This window comes from Neurospora tetrasperma (genome assembly GCF_000213175.1).
Source record: "Neurospora tetrasperma FGSC 2508 unplaced genomic scaffold NEUTE1scaffold_2, whole genome shotgun sequence".
In the NCBI taxonomy this organism is placed as follows: Eukaryota; Fungi; Ascomycota; class Sordariomycetes; order Sordariales; family Sordariaceae; genus Neurospora; species Neurospora tetrasperma.
Window position 1 is genome coordinate 4430863 of NW_009799100.1, and position 16940 is coordinate 4447802.

General features: G+C 51.2%; 6 protein-coding genes across 6 annotated transcripts; 3 read left to right on the forward strand and 3 right to left on the reverse strand.

Annotated features, from left to right (window-relative positions):
* Window positions 1-1279: 1279 nt before the first annotated feature.
* Window positions 1280-4323, forward strand: NEUTE1DRAFT_99863 (uncharacterized protein; the record flags this gene model as incomplete). Its single annotated transcript, XM_009851608.1, has 5 exons — window positions 1280-1318; window positions 1612-3172; window positions 3230-3502; window positions 3756-3779; window positions 4037-4323. The coding sequence occupies 5 exons, from the start codon at window positions 1280-1282 to the stop codon at window positions 4321-4323; spliced, it is 2184 nt and encodes a 727-aa protein (XP_009849910.1).
* A 68-nt stretch (window positions 4324-4391) lies between these two features.
* NEUTE1DRAFT_136747 (uncharacterized protein) lies at window positions 4392-4820 on the reverse strand (the record flags this gene model as incomplete). The annotated part of the gene is made up of 1 exon (XM_009851609.1): window positions 4392-4820. The coding sequence occupies one exon, from the start codon at window positions 4818-4820 to the stop codon at window positions 4392-4394; it is 429 nt and encodes a 142-aa protein (XP_009849911.1).
* Window positions 4821-5242: 422 nt separating this feature from the next.
* Window positions 5243-6457, reverse strand: NEUTE1DRAFT_121458 (uncharacterized protein; the record flags this gene model as incomplete). The annotated part of the gene is made up of 3 exons (XM_009851610.1): window positions 5243-5882; window positions 5973-6295; window positions 6376-6457. 3 exons carry the CDS (start codon window positions 6455-6457, stop codon window positions 5430-5432), a joined length of 858 nt encoding a protein of 285 aa, XP_009849912.1.
* A 1464-nt stretch (window positions 6458-7921) lies between these two features.
* NEUTE1DRAFT_121459 (uncharacterized protein) lies at window positions 7922-9802 on the reverse strand (the record flags this gene model as incomplete). The annotated part of the gene is made up of 3 exons (XM_009851611.1): window positions 7922-8373; window positions 8439-9383; window positions 9443-9802. The coding sequence occupies 3 exons, from the start codon at window positions 9632-9634 to the stop codon at window positions 8113-8115; spliced, it is 1398 nt and encodes a 465-aa protein (XP_009849913.1).
* Window positions 9803-12465: 2663 nt separating this feature from the next.
* NEUTE1DRAFT_121460 (uncharacterized protein) lies at window positions 12466-13127 on the forward strand (the record flags this gene model as incomplete). The annotated part of the gene is made up of 1 exon (XM_009851612.1): window positions 12466-13127. The coding sequence occupies one exon, from the start codon at window positions 12585-12587 to the stop codon at window positions 13125-13127; it is 543 nt and encodes a 180-aa protein (XP_009849914.1).
* Window positions 13128-14327: 1200 nt separating this feature from the next.
* Window positions 14328-16856, forward strand: NEUTE1DRAFT_80044 (uncharacterized protein; the record flags this gene model as incomplete). Its single annotated transcript, XM_009851613.1, has 2 exons — window positions 14328-15938; window positions 16011-16856. 2 exons carry the CDS (start codon window positions 14328-14330, stop codon window positions 16854-16856), a joined length of 2457 nt encoding a protein of 818 aa, XP_009849915.1.
* Window positions 16857-16940: the final 84 nt, after the last annotated feature.

Here is a 16940-nt window from a genome sequence, read left to right on the forward strand (position 1 = left end):
AAAGGATGAATGACTGCGACGAGTAATGACGGTTATGGAAACGGTATGGACATAGGACACTCACTTACGATTTACGGACAGCGGACGGTAAACGGCAAAAGGAAATTGTGGACCGGTAGAGCATCTTCCTTCAGGAAAGGAAGTTGGGCTGGAGAGTAATTGATCACTATGGGATGTTCGGTACGACGGTAATAGGGGTCGTATGCCGTGGGGAAATTAATAGCAATACCCAAACCCAACAGAAATAGTCTTGCCAAATGAATAATCTTCGTTTCTGCCTTGCCAATGGTCTTTTCATTTGGGCCTCAACGATAAGGCCGAATTGAATAGGCTTGTAACCCCTGCCTGAGGACAGAAACGTCCTTATACTTCAGTGCCCCATTAATCTAACGGCGTGTGCCCTTCTGGAGGCCTTTAACTTTCCATGGGAGGAAGCTATGACGGATCCCTGGGAAGATCAAACAGGTGCGGACACCGGAGTCAAGGCGCGAAAACGTGGGATGTGGAGATCAGGGGCGGCAACGGACACATGCGGCCACATGCCAAATGGTCTTTCAGAAATGCAATAAGAAGCCAAATGGTGATGTCAGAGTCAGTTAGAAAAATCTACAGTCCGAAAGAGTAGTGTCACAAACGATGAGGAATAGAGGAGAGTGGACGGCAAAACATGGGGTACGAAGCCAACGCGTCAGCTAGCATCATTCAATCCAATAGGGTTTAGTTCTTTACTTGGTCCTTCAGAAATTACCGCTTCAGTACGATCAGAATCCAGAATTACCATAGATCAAAAAAAAATACACCTACAGAACCCCCCGAGGGAGATCGAAAAGGGGGCGAGCCCAGAAGAAAAAGTTAGCAAAAGAGTGGACGAGCTGGGAATCGAACCCAGGACCTTTCGCATGCTAAAGAACATGCTAAGCGAACGCTCTACCAACTGAGCCACACGCCCAATGATTTGTTACTGATGGGAGTCTAACAGAACTTAGTGCCTATAGCTACACATCAAAGGCTGAAGCGCAAAGCAAGTCCCTGCTGTTCCTCTCCTTCAGCTTTCTTTTCCGCCTGCAATCACGAATAGTAAACACAACCTCCATTCTCCAACTCAAATATCAACAGCACTACACCGGACGACACACTTGTTATGCTTGGGATGATCACGGAATCTCTCGCCATTTTATACTTGGAACTGGAAGTCTGCAACATCACGCCGCCTGTTGCCTCTCATGCGACGCAACGTCTCTTGCATCGGCCGGTCCCTCTGATTGCCCGCGATGGAAGCATGCAAATCCATCAACGCAAGCAGAGTGAGCCCAATTCGGCAAATTTATGTATGTACAATGCGAACGAACCGATAGACCGATAGATAGGGCTTCCAAGCTGCCAATCAGCGCACTCTCTCTTCTTTTGGGGTCCAACAAGACCAACCCCGCTGCTGTAGGCCTCGCGAATGGGTCATTTCGGGCGCTTGCATTTGAGAATGTCACTCTCACGACTCTAACGAGGACGGCCGTGGCTGAGCTCGTCAAATATATTCTCATGGACGACCTGACTTTCCGATGAAACTGGTAACGACGCACATTCGCTACACACTTTCCACACTTTTTTCCCAAGTCAAAGCTCCTCTCCCACCTCGACGTCGCTTTCAAGAACAACATCACCTCTCATCACATCATGTCACATCCCAAGCCTAAAATCGCGACACCCGCCGCACCAAATGGACAGTACCAACACTTTGTCCCCCAGTTCCTTCTCAAGAACTTTGCCCACAGGGTCCCCAAAGTGTTCAAAAAACCAAAAGGAACGCCAAAGCCCAAGTATGAGAAGGGCATGTATCCGGGAGATCTGGTACTCAACAGCCTCAACCTAACCCAGGACCCTGCCGTTTTCACCGAGAAACCCGTTTCTAGGATTTTCGGGCAAATCAACATGTACGACGACTTCACGAAGCCCACCGGGGAGCAAAGACGAGTCGAGAAGTTGCTCTCCAAACTGGAGGCCCAGGCAGCACTTATCTTCACCAAGATCACAAAGGCATATGCAGCAAAAGAGGGCGGAGTTGTTCTCACCCGAGACGAGCGCAACTTGATTCGCAAGTTTCTCTACCTCATGAAGTACCGCAGTCGTGGGTTATACACCCGCTTCTGCCACGACAGACCAGACGCATATTCTGAAGACGACCAGGAATTCTTTCGAAAGTACATGAACGAACATCCGCAATTCAAAACCCCTATGCAGGTATGGTTACATAATATCGAAACAATCATCAACCTTGACATGGACACGGAGTCGAAATGGGTAGATGAGCTTTGCGAGAAGATGTATTATGGTGATGCCATCTGGTTCGTTAGTCATATTCAAGAGTTCTACATGGCTTTGTGCGTACCATCTGAAGCGGAGAACGAGTTCATCCTTACCGACAACAGCTACTCGATATATGAAGGGCCGAGCGAATATGGCCGAGACGGCACATCGAACAAGGAAAAATGCCTTGCCTACCTGGAACTCCATTTTTTTGCGCCGGTCTCTCCGAAGATTATGGTTGTCCTTCGCTCTGTGCTGCTACCTGAGCCACACGAAGACCAAAATCCTGAAATCAAAAAGGGCAGGGATTTCACCCGGTCTTTGTTTCTGGATCCTTATAGTTCTTCCAACGGTATGTTGGCTGATCTACCTGTACACAAGGCGGGAAACAGTTACAGCACAATCGTGGATGGCCGCGTGGTCTTTCAAGAGGGCTATGACGGACGGAAAACTAAGAACGACAAGTTCCGCTTTCCCTTCTTCCCGATCGGGAGTCAACATGTGAACACCATCAACTCGATCTTTTTCATCAATTGTGTACACTGCACCAGTTTTGTTTTTAACTCCAAGCAAGCATTTGCAAGGACACTGGAGTGGTATTTGACTACCCCCCCTCTTCCGCTTGACATGATATTGGCAGGGGAAGATGAGGAAGGTCGACTCAAGACACTCAAGAAGCTGGAAGTTGTGTCACGTTCTCTGGGCTTGAAGAAGGCTGCGTTCTGGATGATGCCTACGTTAATCCAGGATCATGAAACGATTCGGCTTCGGCTCTTGGGACGACGTTTCTTCAAGACATTCATGGAACTACTTGCACTGACATGGGGCTCATCGGAAGTTGACGCTGCCTTCGATGACTACCAACTATTAGGTATGGCACAAAGCTGCAAGAACTTTATAGAAATTCACTGACGATCTCCTGAATTAGGTGGGTCATGTGATACCGTAGAAAAGGACATCGATCAAGTCGTAAGGATGAAAACCCTGAGAATCAAGATTGACTCGTGGTCCCTCGGGATAGACGAAGACATTCGCCAACGCAATCGGGAGTTACTTGTCAACGCATACCTTCGTTTGCCCAGCCACAGACTGTGGCTCTACATACAATCATGGAGGGATATGGTCATGGAACACGAAGGCATCAACTTGCTCAGTCTGCAGATGGGATGGCCTGGGAAGCCTGAAAGAGCCATTATCCACGGTAGGTGATGCATGGCTGTCACACTTCAAGCGTACGCAATCGCTAATAGTACGGCAGCCAAGGATCTGATCAAACCCGACAGACTGAACAGCCTAATGTACATAGCCTTCACGATCGACATCACGTTTCGACAACAGGCGCCCCTGAAAGTTTGGACCGATTTCACGCCGTTTAGTCATGGTATGAAGCGTTTCTTTCAAATGTCATACTGCTCTGTCTTTCTGTGCTAACAAGACGTTTCCCTTTTCAACAGGTGCCGGATCTATCACGAAATGTGGTACGTAGATTCTACCCAAGTACTTGAAGCCCAATCCCCGTCACCCAGATGCCTATAAGCGCCAATACAAACCGTCAATGCACGCTCCTTGTTGAAAAACCCTGGTCCTTTATCCATCACAATCCAAGAATACGCAGCACATACGTCAAACAAAACCGTACCATAGACGCCCCTTACCGCATAACGCCAGAAAACCCAGACCATCCATCACACCTCCCACAAACAAAAGCTAATGAACCTCACTTCCAAAAACATAGGAATCCAGCAAATTGAAGACCCAGCCAGGTCGACCGACCTTCTGGCCATGGCCATGGCCGCAGACAATACTCTCACAACCAAGGATCGCACCTGGACCTCTCAACTCGAGCGCTTCGACCGCTTCGACCGCCTCGAGCTCCTCATCCGCTCAACCTGCCGTAAAGGGTTCGCCATCATCATGGAATCCGAGCGGATCAAGCATGAGCTCAGCCGACAGGTGATTGAAGACCTAGAGAAGGTGCTCTTCACGCTTGTCTATCCTACTCCCCCTCCCCCCTTCCCTTAGATTTGACCCCTTCCGCTTCTTCCCCTAGAGTAAGCAACCTGGAGGAGAGTGGACTAGATCTAAGGTAGTCAGGCCACCAGGCTCCTAATGATGCTCAGCGGGACATTTTCCTCCGCACCTTCCATCTCACCTCTCCAAAACCCCACAGACCACCACAACCAAACTTCCCATCCCATCACAGACGACAACGACGACGCCGTCGATGGCGAGTATACCAAAGGAAAAGGCGTCGGCCACGTTCCTCCCCCTCCCCCTCCCCCTCCTCCTCCTGGGTGGTACTGGGGAATCTGATGATAGTGACAAACCGCCGTCGGACTCTCGGTGCAAGTACTCGCAACATAATACGACGTGGTCGTCGTCGTCGTAGTGGCGGCAGCAGCAGTGGCGATGTGGATGGGGTTGACGGGCACGTCTTGGAGGGCGGCGAGGTAGACGAGGATGGGTTTGGAGAGCTTGTTGAGTTGTTGACTCAGTTTGAGCATCTTGCCGATGAGCATCTTCCTTGTTTGGTTTTTTGGGGGGAATATTGTATCGCCGTGTGGCTGTGTGCCCACGAGCGATCCGTATCCCAGTCCTTTTTTCCGTCTTGGCTTAGTCCGGTTTGGATTCGGACGATTTCTCTTTTGATGGTTTATTTGGTTGGCCGTCTGTGATCATAGGGATTTGCTTTGCTGCGCTGTAGATGGACGGCAGGGACGTCAGTGATGGTGATGATTGATGAGACTTTCCCAGGGTTCATGGTCTTGACATTGGGGCGCAGCTTATGTTTGTATGTGGTGATGGAGCATGGGGCCATGGTGCTGGGTCCACAAGGGGACGACACCAAGTCGGATGGTGCGATGAAGCAAATGAAGTAATTTAACTAGGCGAAATGTGGCGGGCTGATCGTACACAACAACAGTGATCTTCACGGACTGGCCCGGTGAGATATTTCTATTCGGTGGATAACAATTATTCTTAAAGCTATTTTTATTGACTGTTCCTGTAAAGGATGCGGGACGTACAATACCAAGACTCCTTCGAGGATATTAAAAGGGCAAGACTCCAACCATCTCCAACAACACGGACTTGTCACACCATCAACTCGACATCAAACCCTATTGACCTCAACCTCTTGACCTCTTCGCCTTCCTGAGTGCTTCCCTCGCCCTTGTGTCGCTCTGGTCATTCACTCCGCGGTCGGCTCCAACTCCTGTCCCGTCCTCGGCCAGGGCACGCTCCAGCTCCTTTTCTGCCCTCTCTCTCCTATGCCTCTTCCACTCCCACCATATCGACATGGCAGTCCATAGGAGCCAGATTGCCAGCGCGATAGCAACGTAGATTGCCTTGACTTTCGTTTTTGTATCGTCGTCCATTGCGATTAAGCCTATATAGCCATTGATCATTCCAATAGTAATGGCAATCCTTCCCAGTATGAGGTGAAGGGCTGACCAGACTCCGCGGCGACGATTCACTTTGTATTCCTTGTGGTGGAAAATGCCCACCAAGGGTTGGATGAAAAGGAGGGCGAGAATAAAGATGCCGATGATTGGATGGTAGTTCAAGCGTCCATTTCTCATCTTGTTTAATGATAATAAAATGTCAGTTTTCGTCGACCAGAAAAAGGCATATCAGACCAAGACTAGAGGAAGAGGGAGCGAGATGCATACCGTGTTAGGATCTCGTTTGATAAGGTGAATACCGAGCCCAACGGCGGCCAGATAAACGATTAGCGTAGAGAGCTGCCAAGTAGCATGGGCGAAGAGGGCCAAACGGCCTGGAAGCAAGCGAATGAGGATAGAACCAAGAGGGAAAAGGATGACGAAGGCGAGGGCAGCGATGATTCCATGGACGTGTAGGTAGTACTTGGACACGCGGTCGTTGCCAGGTGCTTCTTGAGCGACAGGCGCTGAGGGTGCCCTCTGGCTGGGGTCGGGGAAACCAAAGTGATGGTGAACATCGGGACGGCCTTCGACGGCGACAACGAAGCAAACTAAAGCTGGGCTTAGTTGGTGAAAAAGTCCAAGATTACACGAGAAGCCGAGAATCAAAAGGTCCAGAGGCTGAACTTACAGACGCCGATGAGGATGACAAGCTTTGCCGCTGATAGGAGCGCCATTAGTACAAATGGGCGTTCACCATCGATCGGAAACATAAGTTAAAGATGGTGATGGTGAGAATGTGGACCCGGACAGGCGTGTCGTTGATAGAATAGCACCTCTTCCAGTACAAATGCCACTCTGCACCGAGAAGAGAAACCCAAAACTGAAGCAGAGAGTAAAGATGGGGATAAATGAAGCGATGTTCAGCAATAACGCTGCCAGCCTCTTGATATTCTCTCAAGCGGACTTCGCTGTGATGCACCTTCCCTCGATGTTGATCATCGCACGACATTTGGGGAAGTTGCGGCTTGAATCTGTCCAGTCGTTTACATCTCTTCCACGGAAGTTGCATTTCTCATGCACCTTCCTGACAGTTCACCTCTTCTCCTGCTTCGTTCTTCCCAGGAATATTCAGCCGGCTGCGGTTCATAAGCTGTCACCTTCATTGCCTTGGTAGGTAGAGGTAAGGTTAGGCTTCGTCACCCCTTCCTCGACTTATCAGTCCAGCAGCAGGCAGCTGGAGGGAAGGGAGGCTGCTCGTCCACTATTTCTACTTGTGCGACACACTACACGGCATCTCAAAGGGAAGGGCCACCGGAGTGGAGCAGCGTCGCCAATGGAATATCCAAAGAACGACTTTCCCGACAACCCAATGACACGGACAGTCTTCTGTGGTGTAACATCCGATACCTTCAAATTCTTCTTTTGTCTTCAAGAGGGAGAGGCTCACCCACTCACCACCAGATCCAAAACCCAATTGGGGATTTTCCCTCGAAACAGGCAAGTGCCCAAGCGGCATAACGTGGGAGCGTGGCTGCCAGCTGTGTTCCTGTCTCCCGGTCGGTACCGAGACAGTATGTTTTGTTCCCGATTTGTTGCTGCCGTCAGCCTACCTCGACCGCATCAGCTCACTTATTGGTGGGCTGTAACGGCGGGCTTGATGCTTTGAAGGAAGTCGAGCTGGAATCAGTCGGTGATATTAAGTTGGTGATAGTGGAAGGTATTTTGAAGACCACCTAGGATACCTACCTACCGATGTGCATCTTGCTACCCAAACCAGAAGTGCTTGCGCGTCTATGGTACTGCATGGAGTGTTCTTGCCGTGCCGTGAAAACCAAAATCGACTAGTAGCAACACCATAACTTTGGAGATTTTGGGACCTCCCTGGTTAAAACACAAATGCCCTATCTTTTGGATACCAAGACGATAGACTCCCTTTGGCATACAACCTGATGTATTCCTAGTCGGGAAGTGAAGTCAGAATAAGCTGGCATAGATCATTATGATCTCACCAGGCCGATCATTTCCACTGCAGCCAGTCATGTTGAGAGATTCAAATCCCTGCGCCGCGCAAAGATGTACACGCACATCTGACAATCGCCGAACATCATCGACAGTTTTGTCGATACATACCGAACCCTGATCAACCTGATGTGCGGCAGATCAACGGCTTAGACAAACGACAACACATTGAAACATGCACACGAACACAGTTAACAACTAACGACAGAATGTGAATGCATCGCGAAACGCGGATTGACTAATTTAGGTATTATTTTCAATCAAAATGCAATTCAACAGGCCCGAAATCACCGCAATCCTCCCGACTTTCTTGTCTATATGTCCTCTTGTGGTATAGTACTATGTACATAATGCTTCTTCAGCTGACGCATCTTAACACTCTCTCGGTAGTCGCTATTTGCTATAATTACAAAGCAACAGCACCGACGAGGGTGAAGAGGAGAGCAAGGCCGGTGACGACGAAGGGGCCCTTGTTCACGGGACCAGCGACGGAAAAGCCAGCAGCGTTGTGGGTGGCAGAAGCGGTGGCGGAAGAGCTGGAGCCGGAGCCGGAGCCAGAGCCGCTGCCGGAGCCGCTGCCGGAACCGGTGGTAGGGGAGGCATCACCGGCCCACTGGGAGCCGGCGCCGTTGAGACCAGGACCCTTGCCGGCGCCGTTCTCGAAGTACTATTTTTGGTCAATTAGTTTCAGGTTGCTTCATGATCCAACGCATAGTTGAGAGGAAAGCTTACCTTCTTAGCAGCAGCGGGCATCTCGGGAAGCTCATCCGAGTCAACGAGCCAGTCGTCATCCTTGGGAGGGCAGTCCTGGGCCTTGGTCGTCTGGGAGTAGCCACCGTCACCAGTGGGGGCGGGGTACTTGGCGAGGGCCTTCTTGTAGGCGGCGAACTCGGGCAGCTCGATGCGCGCGCCGGTCTGGTCGGTGATGTCCTTGCCCTTGGTAATGTTGACGATTCCGTATCCGTTCTCCTCCATGGTGTACTCGTACATGAGACCACCGCTGTAGACCTTGGTCATGAGCTTGGGGTCCATGAGGGCCGAAACCTCGCCAAAGTCGCGGCCGTTGATGGTGCAGCCGTACTCGGACAAAAAGATAGGCAGGCCGTAGTCGGTGAAGTTCTTGACCTTGACGTCCCAGCCAGAGGTCTTGAAGTCGCTCTTGCACCACGAGTAGTCGTTGAAGGCGAAGAAGTCGGAACGCTCCTCGTCGCTGCCGCAGTTGAAGTACTTGGCCGTCTGCATGCGGTTCTTGGACACGTCGGCGGCCGAGTAGCCGACGGGGATGGCGCGGTACTTGCGCGCCTTGATGTAGGCCCTCATGTCGCGGTCGGTGGCCTTGACGTAGGGCGCGGCGAGTGTACTCTCGGCCTCATCGTGGATGACCTCGTTTCCGGAGAAGAAGGCAAAGGTGTTGTCGTACTGGGCGAACTCGTCGATAGTGGCAAAGACGCTCTGCAAGTAGACGGCGTTGTAAGAAGGGTGAGGGGTTGCGCGGTTGATGGAGTACAACGGGTTGTTGACGTCAAGGGCAACGTAGATACCGGCGTCCGCGAGGGCGTTCATGCACTCCTCGTGCGACTTGGAGTTGTCGGTAGAGTAAACACGGACAACGTTAATGCCAAGATCCTCGAACTTCTTGATATCCTCAAGGCAGATCTCGGGGTCGGCAAGGGGATCCTAAACGTCTGTGTTAGTCAACAGAGTTTTGGTATGGTAAGATGTTTAGAGGTCCATACGAGGTTGGCAGAAGAGCCACCGGGCTGGTAAGCGATACCGCGAACGTAGAATCTCTCATCACCCTTGAAGAAGGCGTTACCCTTGGCGGTGATGGGGGTGATGGAAGCACGCTTGGTGTTCTTGGTGCCGGCAACACCGGCATTAACTGTGCCAGACGCCGCAAGGGCAGTGATGATGATGGTGGAACGCATTTTGGTGTTGACGGTTATGCAGATAAATAAATCGTTATGTATTCAGGTGGCAAAGCGTCACACGGGAGGTGTGTGGGAATGGACTTCTTATAAAATCAAAAAATAATAGGACTAAAATGCCATACAAACGAGCGCTATGGCAGTGAGTGTGGAAAAAGGGCAAAAAAAGAGCTGCGGAAGAGGGAGTTTAGCGACAGACTGATGAAGAAACAACAAAAGCCAGCGATGAATGTTTTAAAGAAGAAGACTTGGAGTGAGTTCAGCACATTCAAAGAGAAACACGAAGGGTGGCTAAAACCGGTTCGGGGAACAATGTTGTTTGGCCGGTGCATAGCCCCCATCCAAGACAAGGCAAGACGCCAGCCAGCGCCAGCCATTTGGTGACAAGAATCTTGGGGTTTCTTGGAAGCCTCTGGGAATGGCATCGAGCCAATAGGCTGTCGCCGGCATAGCTTGGCTTTATTTAATACCCCGTGTTGGGACCTCGGCGTATCAGGACAGTCCCGTCCTCCCAGTTCCCGCGAATGGCCTCCATTTGCTCCATCTGCTCCATTCTTGGTTTCCACCATTTCCAGGTGAGCCTGGCTCTCATCAGGTACCATAATGTCCGCGCTGCTGGCGACTCCGAAATCCATTTCCAGGTGCGCATTGTCACTGTGACTTGGTGTATTGCTTGGGACCACGGTAGGGCTTGCTAGACTGGTGCAAAGCTGAGAAGCCTGAGTAGCTTTTTTGGGATGGACAATTTGGACAAGATGGGCTACACTAGTGTAGAAGGAGGCTCAATTGCGTGCGCCAAGGTATACCAAGGCCCAGATGATTAATACCACCGTCCACTCATTTCGCGGTTGATCAAACGCCACCAATCCTCAAGACAATACGGTTCTCACCGTCCCAACTCATCAGGAGTTTCAGTTCCAAGAATAAGGAACTGTATTAGATCCGGAGCGCACCGTTTGTTCATCATGTCCATCAATCACCCATGGACATGTGGATGGGAATCTTGAGATGTTTTCAACAGAGGATCAAATCGATAGATTTCATACGTTAGGAATGCCGCCTCGGATCTCCCAATCATCAAGCGTCGAACCATGCTTTGGCAGGATTTGTTGTCGGAAAGTGAAACACGAGGAGGACCCAAAATGAACCAAGCATTCTCGAGGCATATTATTCGTTAAATACGAGCGGGAAGCATGAGGTTGACATGAGTGGTAGAACTACGTATCCAAGTTCTCCACTTCGCTTCTCCTCCATTCCACTTTGATGAGATCCCCGTTCGATGGGAGTCCCGATTCTTGGTTCGTGATGATGGAGTCGACTGGGTCTTCAAAAACAGGGCTCAAACAACGGAGCCAAAATCGAATTACCCCTGGCGGGCTGCCACTGCTTGGCGGCAACCGCATGCTGCAGCGATCCGCTGTGACATTGGATGATCGTCCAATCTCCCCCGGCCTGAAGTGGGGCTCACCAGTTAGCTGCCGAAATTGTGGATCGCCACGACCCTCCAGCGCCCGAGTCTGGACCGACACCTCATTTGGCGGCTTTTCTCCCTTACGTAGAACCCTAACCCTCTAATTGACTCGACTTGAGGATTAGAGTTGGGGGAGAGGGAGGGAGGCATGTGGTGTAAAGTACCCGACAGCAGTCCCCGTGGGCTCTGGGGAAGCGGATATGAAATATCGGGATTAACTGTTTGGCGAGCTTGATATGTATGTGGTTGGAATGATAACCTCCCCAGCATCCAGAATCATGCCTGTCTAGCCTGGATGGAGGATTGAAGAGTGTGCAAGTCAACCTCTCCAAGCAAGAAAAAGTATATGTCCCTTGGCGACAAAAAGTGTTGCTCTGCGCACCTTGCAGTAGAGGACATAACGATCGGCCCAAGGTCTTATTATGCTTCACCCGGAACCGAAGAGATGGGAATCTGGGGCTGGACGCTCGTGTTTGTCCAATCACTCTTGGATTCAGGCTCCGTAGCTGAGGGTCAGTGACTGACGTTCCACAAGGTGAAACTGGAACCAAGGGACGATGGAGTTTGTTTTGTTTGGCAAAACTCATCTGGGTCAACGGTGACCTTAGGTTGCACGAACACGGCGCCAGGCGCCGTACATGAAGGGCCTCGGGATATGTTTGCTGCAATGCATATGTTGTTTCTGGCCTCCCGATGGGGCCGCATGTCGGCATCAACGCCGGTACGTGTGTCAACAGCGCAGATCAATGTGCAAGTATCAACTCCAGACAGACTTCTTGCACATAGAGTCAGCCCTACCCAGTCAGCTGAGCCCCCCAAAGTTGGGACTTGGAATAGCGATTCCCAATGTCGCGATTGCTTAAGCACAACACCATTGTGTAATTTGCCAATATGCACGATACCGTTGCTTTCTCAGCAAGCAACAAAGCTAAAGCTGCTTAGGTTCCAAATCTGGAAAGATTTTCTGAGCTGACGCCCGAATTAGCAAAGTCTCGCATCAGTCTTACACAATAGTACCGTCAGTAGAAAGATGTAAGGGAGTGTACAAATCGATCAAACTGTCTCGGAGACCGTTTTGCTTCTGTCCAAGCACGTCGTTGAGTCCAAGTGCCAGAAACGTGGTATGGAGGGTAAAAGCTCAGCACAGGTTGCGTACCACGCAGTGTCTCAGACCCTCCCGTTCCGAGACCTATCTTGCCTCGGCCGTTGCGATATTGCACAAAACCCGTGCGAAGGGAAGGAAAAATAAAAGCCTCGCCAACGGTTTTATCGTTCTGGCTGCTGATGTCGCTGTTATATATCTTGTGTGCTTTGCCACTGCTTTCCAGTCGAGAGAGTTCTTGAAAGCAAGATCTCACCTGCATCGCACCCTCATTCTCGAATACCCATATATCAGCATCGGCATCAGCATCAGCATTGGCATCAGTCCCAGGAGCCCAGCAAAAATACCAGCCAAGAAAGAAGAGGCCATCCATCACAATGCTTTTCTCCGAGATATTCGTCATCGTCGTGGCCTGCATCACGTGGGGTCTCACCTCCCTCGGCATGGCAGTCTACTACCATCACCTCTTACCACTAGAAGCCCGTCGGCGCTCGCCCACGCTCCAAAACAGCAGTTTCCTGTTGACACTTGTTTCGACTCTGCTCTTCATTGCCGCTTTCATTTTCTGGCCCTTCATCGCCCTATGGAACCTCTGCGCCCAATCTCCCGCCATCGTCAGAGGGACGACATGCTGCAATTCAAACATGTCCAGAGGAAGATCCAAGGCTGGATACTGCGGGTGCAGTTGCATCTCGTGCGAGCCTTGCATCAGCGATGAGGTATATGAGATGGAGAAGACTCGAAAGGAGGAGTCAAGACGGATCGTCTGCGGCGTCCAGAGCGTGCAACCAACCATGCAGCAGACGATGGAGATGAGGCCGTATTCCGCTACCTCTACCGCCCAAGAGAAGCGGGTCGTTGAGAGTAACGAGTCTCTGACCGAGAGCGCTCAACCGACACCGCGGGTTGACAAGTGCTGATTGAGGGCAGAGGCAGACGAGAGGTTGTTGTCGGCGATGGAAAGGGCGTTGAGTGAGGGTTGTGAGTGGGGGTTACGCTTCATGAGAAAGTGCAACGGCGTCGAACTTTGGGAGAGACCATGATGGGTAGGAGTTCTGTGTCAATTACAGCAGAGGATTCGCGGAAGTTCCTAGAACAAGAAGAAAGTCACGATGGACGCTCGAGAAGGCGGTAGATGAGAATTGCGAGTGTGTCCGTTCAGTTAAGGTGGAGGCTCACGCTCAACTAGCCGGTAGGCGTCAATGAAAATGGTGGGATGGTTCAAAGAGGTTGTAGACTTGAGACAGTCCATTTCGCAGGCGCTGGTGTACTCCATGTGTTTATCTTGGTTGTGGTAAAAGTGAGGAATCGCAAGCTGAAAAGGCGAATGCGGGCAACTGGCCTCAACCAAGTCAATGCCATAACCCTAACCCCCGGCACAACGATGCGGTAAAAATTGCGCACATTCTGATTGGAGATTCCAAGCTCGCGCATTCCATCCCGCATCAGAATTCAAGGAACCTCCCCCCACCTCCCTTGTCGCATCTTCATCGCCTCGAGACTGCTTTTGTTGTTTCCAAACATCTTTCCTTACGGTGTTGACAAACCTCTCACTTTGGAAACAGCTGTCACTTTCCTACGCGATGCGCAACAGTTAATGTTAATGGCACCCAGAGGAACGGCCAACCAATCACTGCACCTGACTTCGCATGCCCGCTGTTCAACTTGCCAGTTTCCTTGTTGGCGAACCAACAAAGGTAAGGTAGATACTGTCCGGTCGTTAGCTTACAGCTGAGCGGTAACACGTCTGAGTTGGCAGCCATTACACGTATGGCTCAATTCGTTGTAAAGTAATTCAAGCCCTCTTGATACTTCCGTTCCTTTGTTATTGACTTACTATACGAGTACTACAGTAGCGCATGTACTCCAGAAGCCAAAGAAAAGGTCTCGGACACTGCGACACGCTATTTTCCGTCTATCACAACTGCACTGTTTACGGGTAGCTTCACCTCAACACGCTGCTGCCCTTGCTAGTACTTGGTGCTTACTACGTGTACTCGCCCAGTTTCATCGGCCTTCTTCCAGATTTTCGAATCTTCCCCTTTTCAGCTTCCCACCTTTCAACATTTGAGCGAAAGACAACCTCGGTGCAATACAACGGATGGACGCATAATGTCACCATGGCCAGTCTTTCTTCCAAAGTCCCTCGCACCAAGACTGTCCGCTCGGCTGGGACAAGCAGCAGCAGCTTGAGCAAACCTATACCATTCTCCCGGAGCACCGCTTCGGCTACCAGTCACGCCAGTCACACCACTTACACCAGCTCCGTCACTAGCGCGACCGGCCCGCCGTCATCGACAACCAAACCTACTACAAACACGTCTAATGCTTCCCATGTCTCCAACATTTCCTTATTTCTTACCAACCTTCGATTGCTGGATCTGGACTTGCTCCCAGACTGGCCCGATATCAATACGGCCACCTTCAGCGTAAAGGATGCAGCGCAAGGTCAGAAGAAGCGCATTCAGTGCGTTGAGTGGGCTCTCTATCAGCTCTTCAACCTATGGGACTCCGAAGAAACTCGAAACAAGCTGAAGCCCTTCTTTCCGCCTCTCGAAAATGTCCAGTCCCTTAATTTGCGCGCCGCTCTCGTCCGGAGCCTAGAACAGGCGAAGAAGAACGGCGTGCTTGGCCGGGATGCGATAGTGCGCAAGACAATGCTCGACGAGTGCAAGGGAGACAGATTCGAGGAGATTCTGGCCGTCTTCTCGTCGGCTGTACTCAAAAAAGTGGTAGCAGAGCAGCAGTTACATGACCCACGAAGAAGACATCCCGCCCTGGCGCAAGCACTGGCACTCGAGGATCGTGGCTACTCTGGTGACCGATCAGAGCTCACAGCTCTCATAGTCGCCCATAGAGCCTCTCTCTGCCGTACCTTGAGAGACAAGAATGCGACGAGAGAGCGATACAGAGAGTTTTCAAACTTGTTGAGAATCAAAGAGCAAACCGTTGCTGATCGACGACAGCGAGTCCAAGCTTCGCAAAGGAGACGCCAAAATGCCGGGAGAGAGATCTCCAACGATGTGAAGCTTGATGTATGGCGGACTGTGCGACATAACTGGTCGGGTAATGAGCGGTGGTTGGAGACACTCTTACACGGTGACAAAAACACCCGAATCGACGGTGTCTTGTCGGCGCCTTTTGATCGAGTCTGGCAACGTGTTCAAACTGGTCGCATTTCGGAGCTTGAAGACAAGTCAGATAGTTTGCTGGACGAGCTGGACGACAGAGTGAAGAGCCAGAAGGAAAGACTCCAGAGATGGCAGACTTTCCGTCAGCAGATGTTCGGGAAAACCAGCAAGGACTCTACGACCAAAGAGTCAGCCCCACAGCCTAATCCGAAGGGAATCGATCTCGGACTCAGGGGACATGAGGCTTTGCACCGCGGACGAAGTGTGCGAAGGCTTACTCTCCTCAAACCTGTAACACCTATTGAGCTAGGAGGCAAATACAAAGAACTACTCAATGACTTCAAGTCCGAGTTATCTAATATCGACCCTAAGCTAACCAATATTCCATCCTGGTTACAAAAGCCAAGAGAGCCGCCACGACAGGAGTCTGATACGGATGTGATTTCCAATATTAATGATGAAGATAGGAACCTTGCCGCAGCACCTGCTCAAACCTGTCAACGGGAGTTTACAGCAGCCGAAGATATGTCATACCAACCTATACTGGAGAAGCCGAAGAGTGTCCACGACGATGGAGAACCACTGGCCTATTCAAATGCCGTCTTCGCTGGAATTCCAACACGGTCGCGACGATCAGCGACTCTTTCATCACAACATGCCAACGATTTTGAGGCAGCCGAGGGCTCCTCTTGTCTAACAAGGAATCAGCAAAGACAAGAAGCTACAAACCCAACACCGCCTCAGTCTGCAGTTTCGCCCCCACGCCTTAGGCCATCTTTGATCTCCATTGAGGAGAAGCAACCAGAAAGGCGTGACCGGCCACCCACACCACCGACTGAGGGAACTCGCCGACAATACAGCTCTCACCCGTCTCCCGAACCACAACAACTAGCCGACCAGATCCTGGCGTCCGTCGATACCGCCTCGCCTTCGCCCTTGAACAAACCACGGTACATACTTTCACTGGCTGAACGCACCCGCCTCACCCTTGCTCAGTGCAATTCACAGGCCGCTGCCGACAACGATGACGCCTATGGCGACGTAGATGAGGCAGAAGATACATACTTCTCGCCTGTTCGTTCTGCGTCTCACAAACGCTCACATACCATCTCCAGCCCCTACAAAGCAAGCACATCAGGTACACCAGGCGACAGCCATAACGGCGCAGGAGGGTCAGGATCAGGGGGAGGAGGGGCATCAACCTACGAAGATCTCATGACCCGCACGCGTCGTTCCATGGCCAACTTTGAGTCCGCCCAAAAGAAGGCTCAAATGGAGAGGAGACGGTCGGAACGCAAGTCGAAGCAGCTGGCCCCGCCGTCGTCAAAGGGCGGATATTTCCCTGCCATGGGCGAGGAAGAAGAAGAAGAAGGAAAGTCGGCGCTGTTGTTGGCGGAGGAACTGCTTAGTGCGGGCCAGGATGTGGATTACGATGCTGTGTTTAGGAGCAGGCCGAAGATTGCGAGAGGTCCGACGCCAGGGAAGGAAGATGGAGGAGGGTTTGGGGAGTGGGAGTAAGGTGATCAGGGGTACCTAACTGTGTCTGAGTTTGCCATTGTTTAGCTACAAAAAGTAAAGGAGGTAGTTTTGCTTTGACTAATG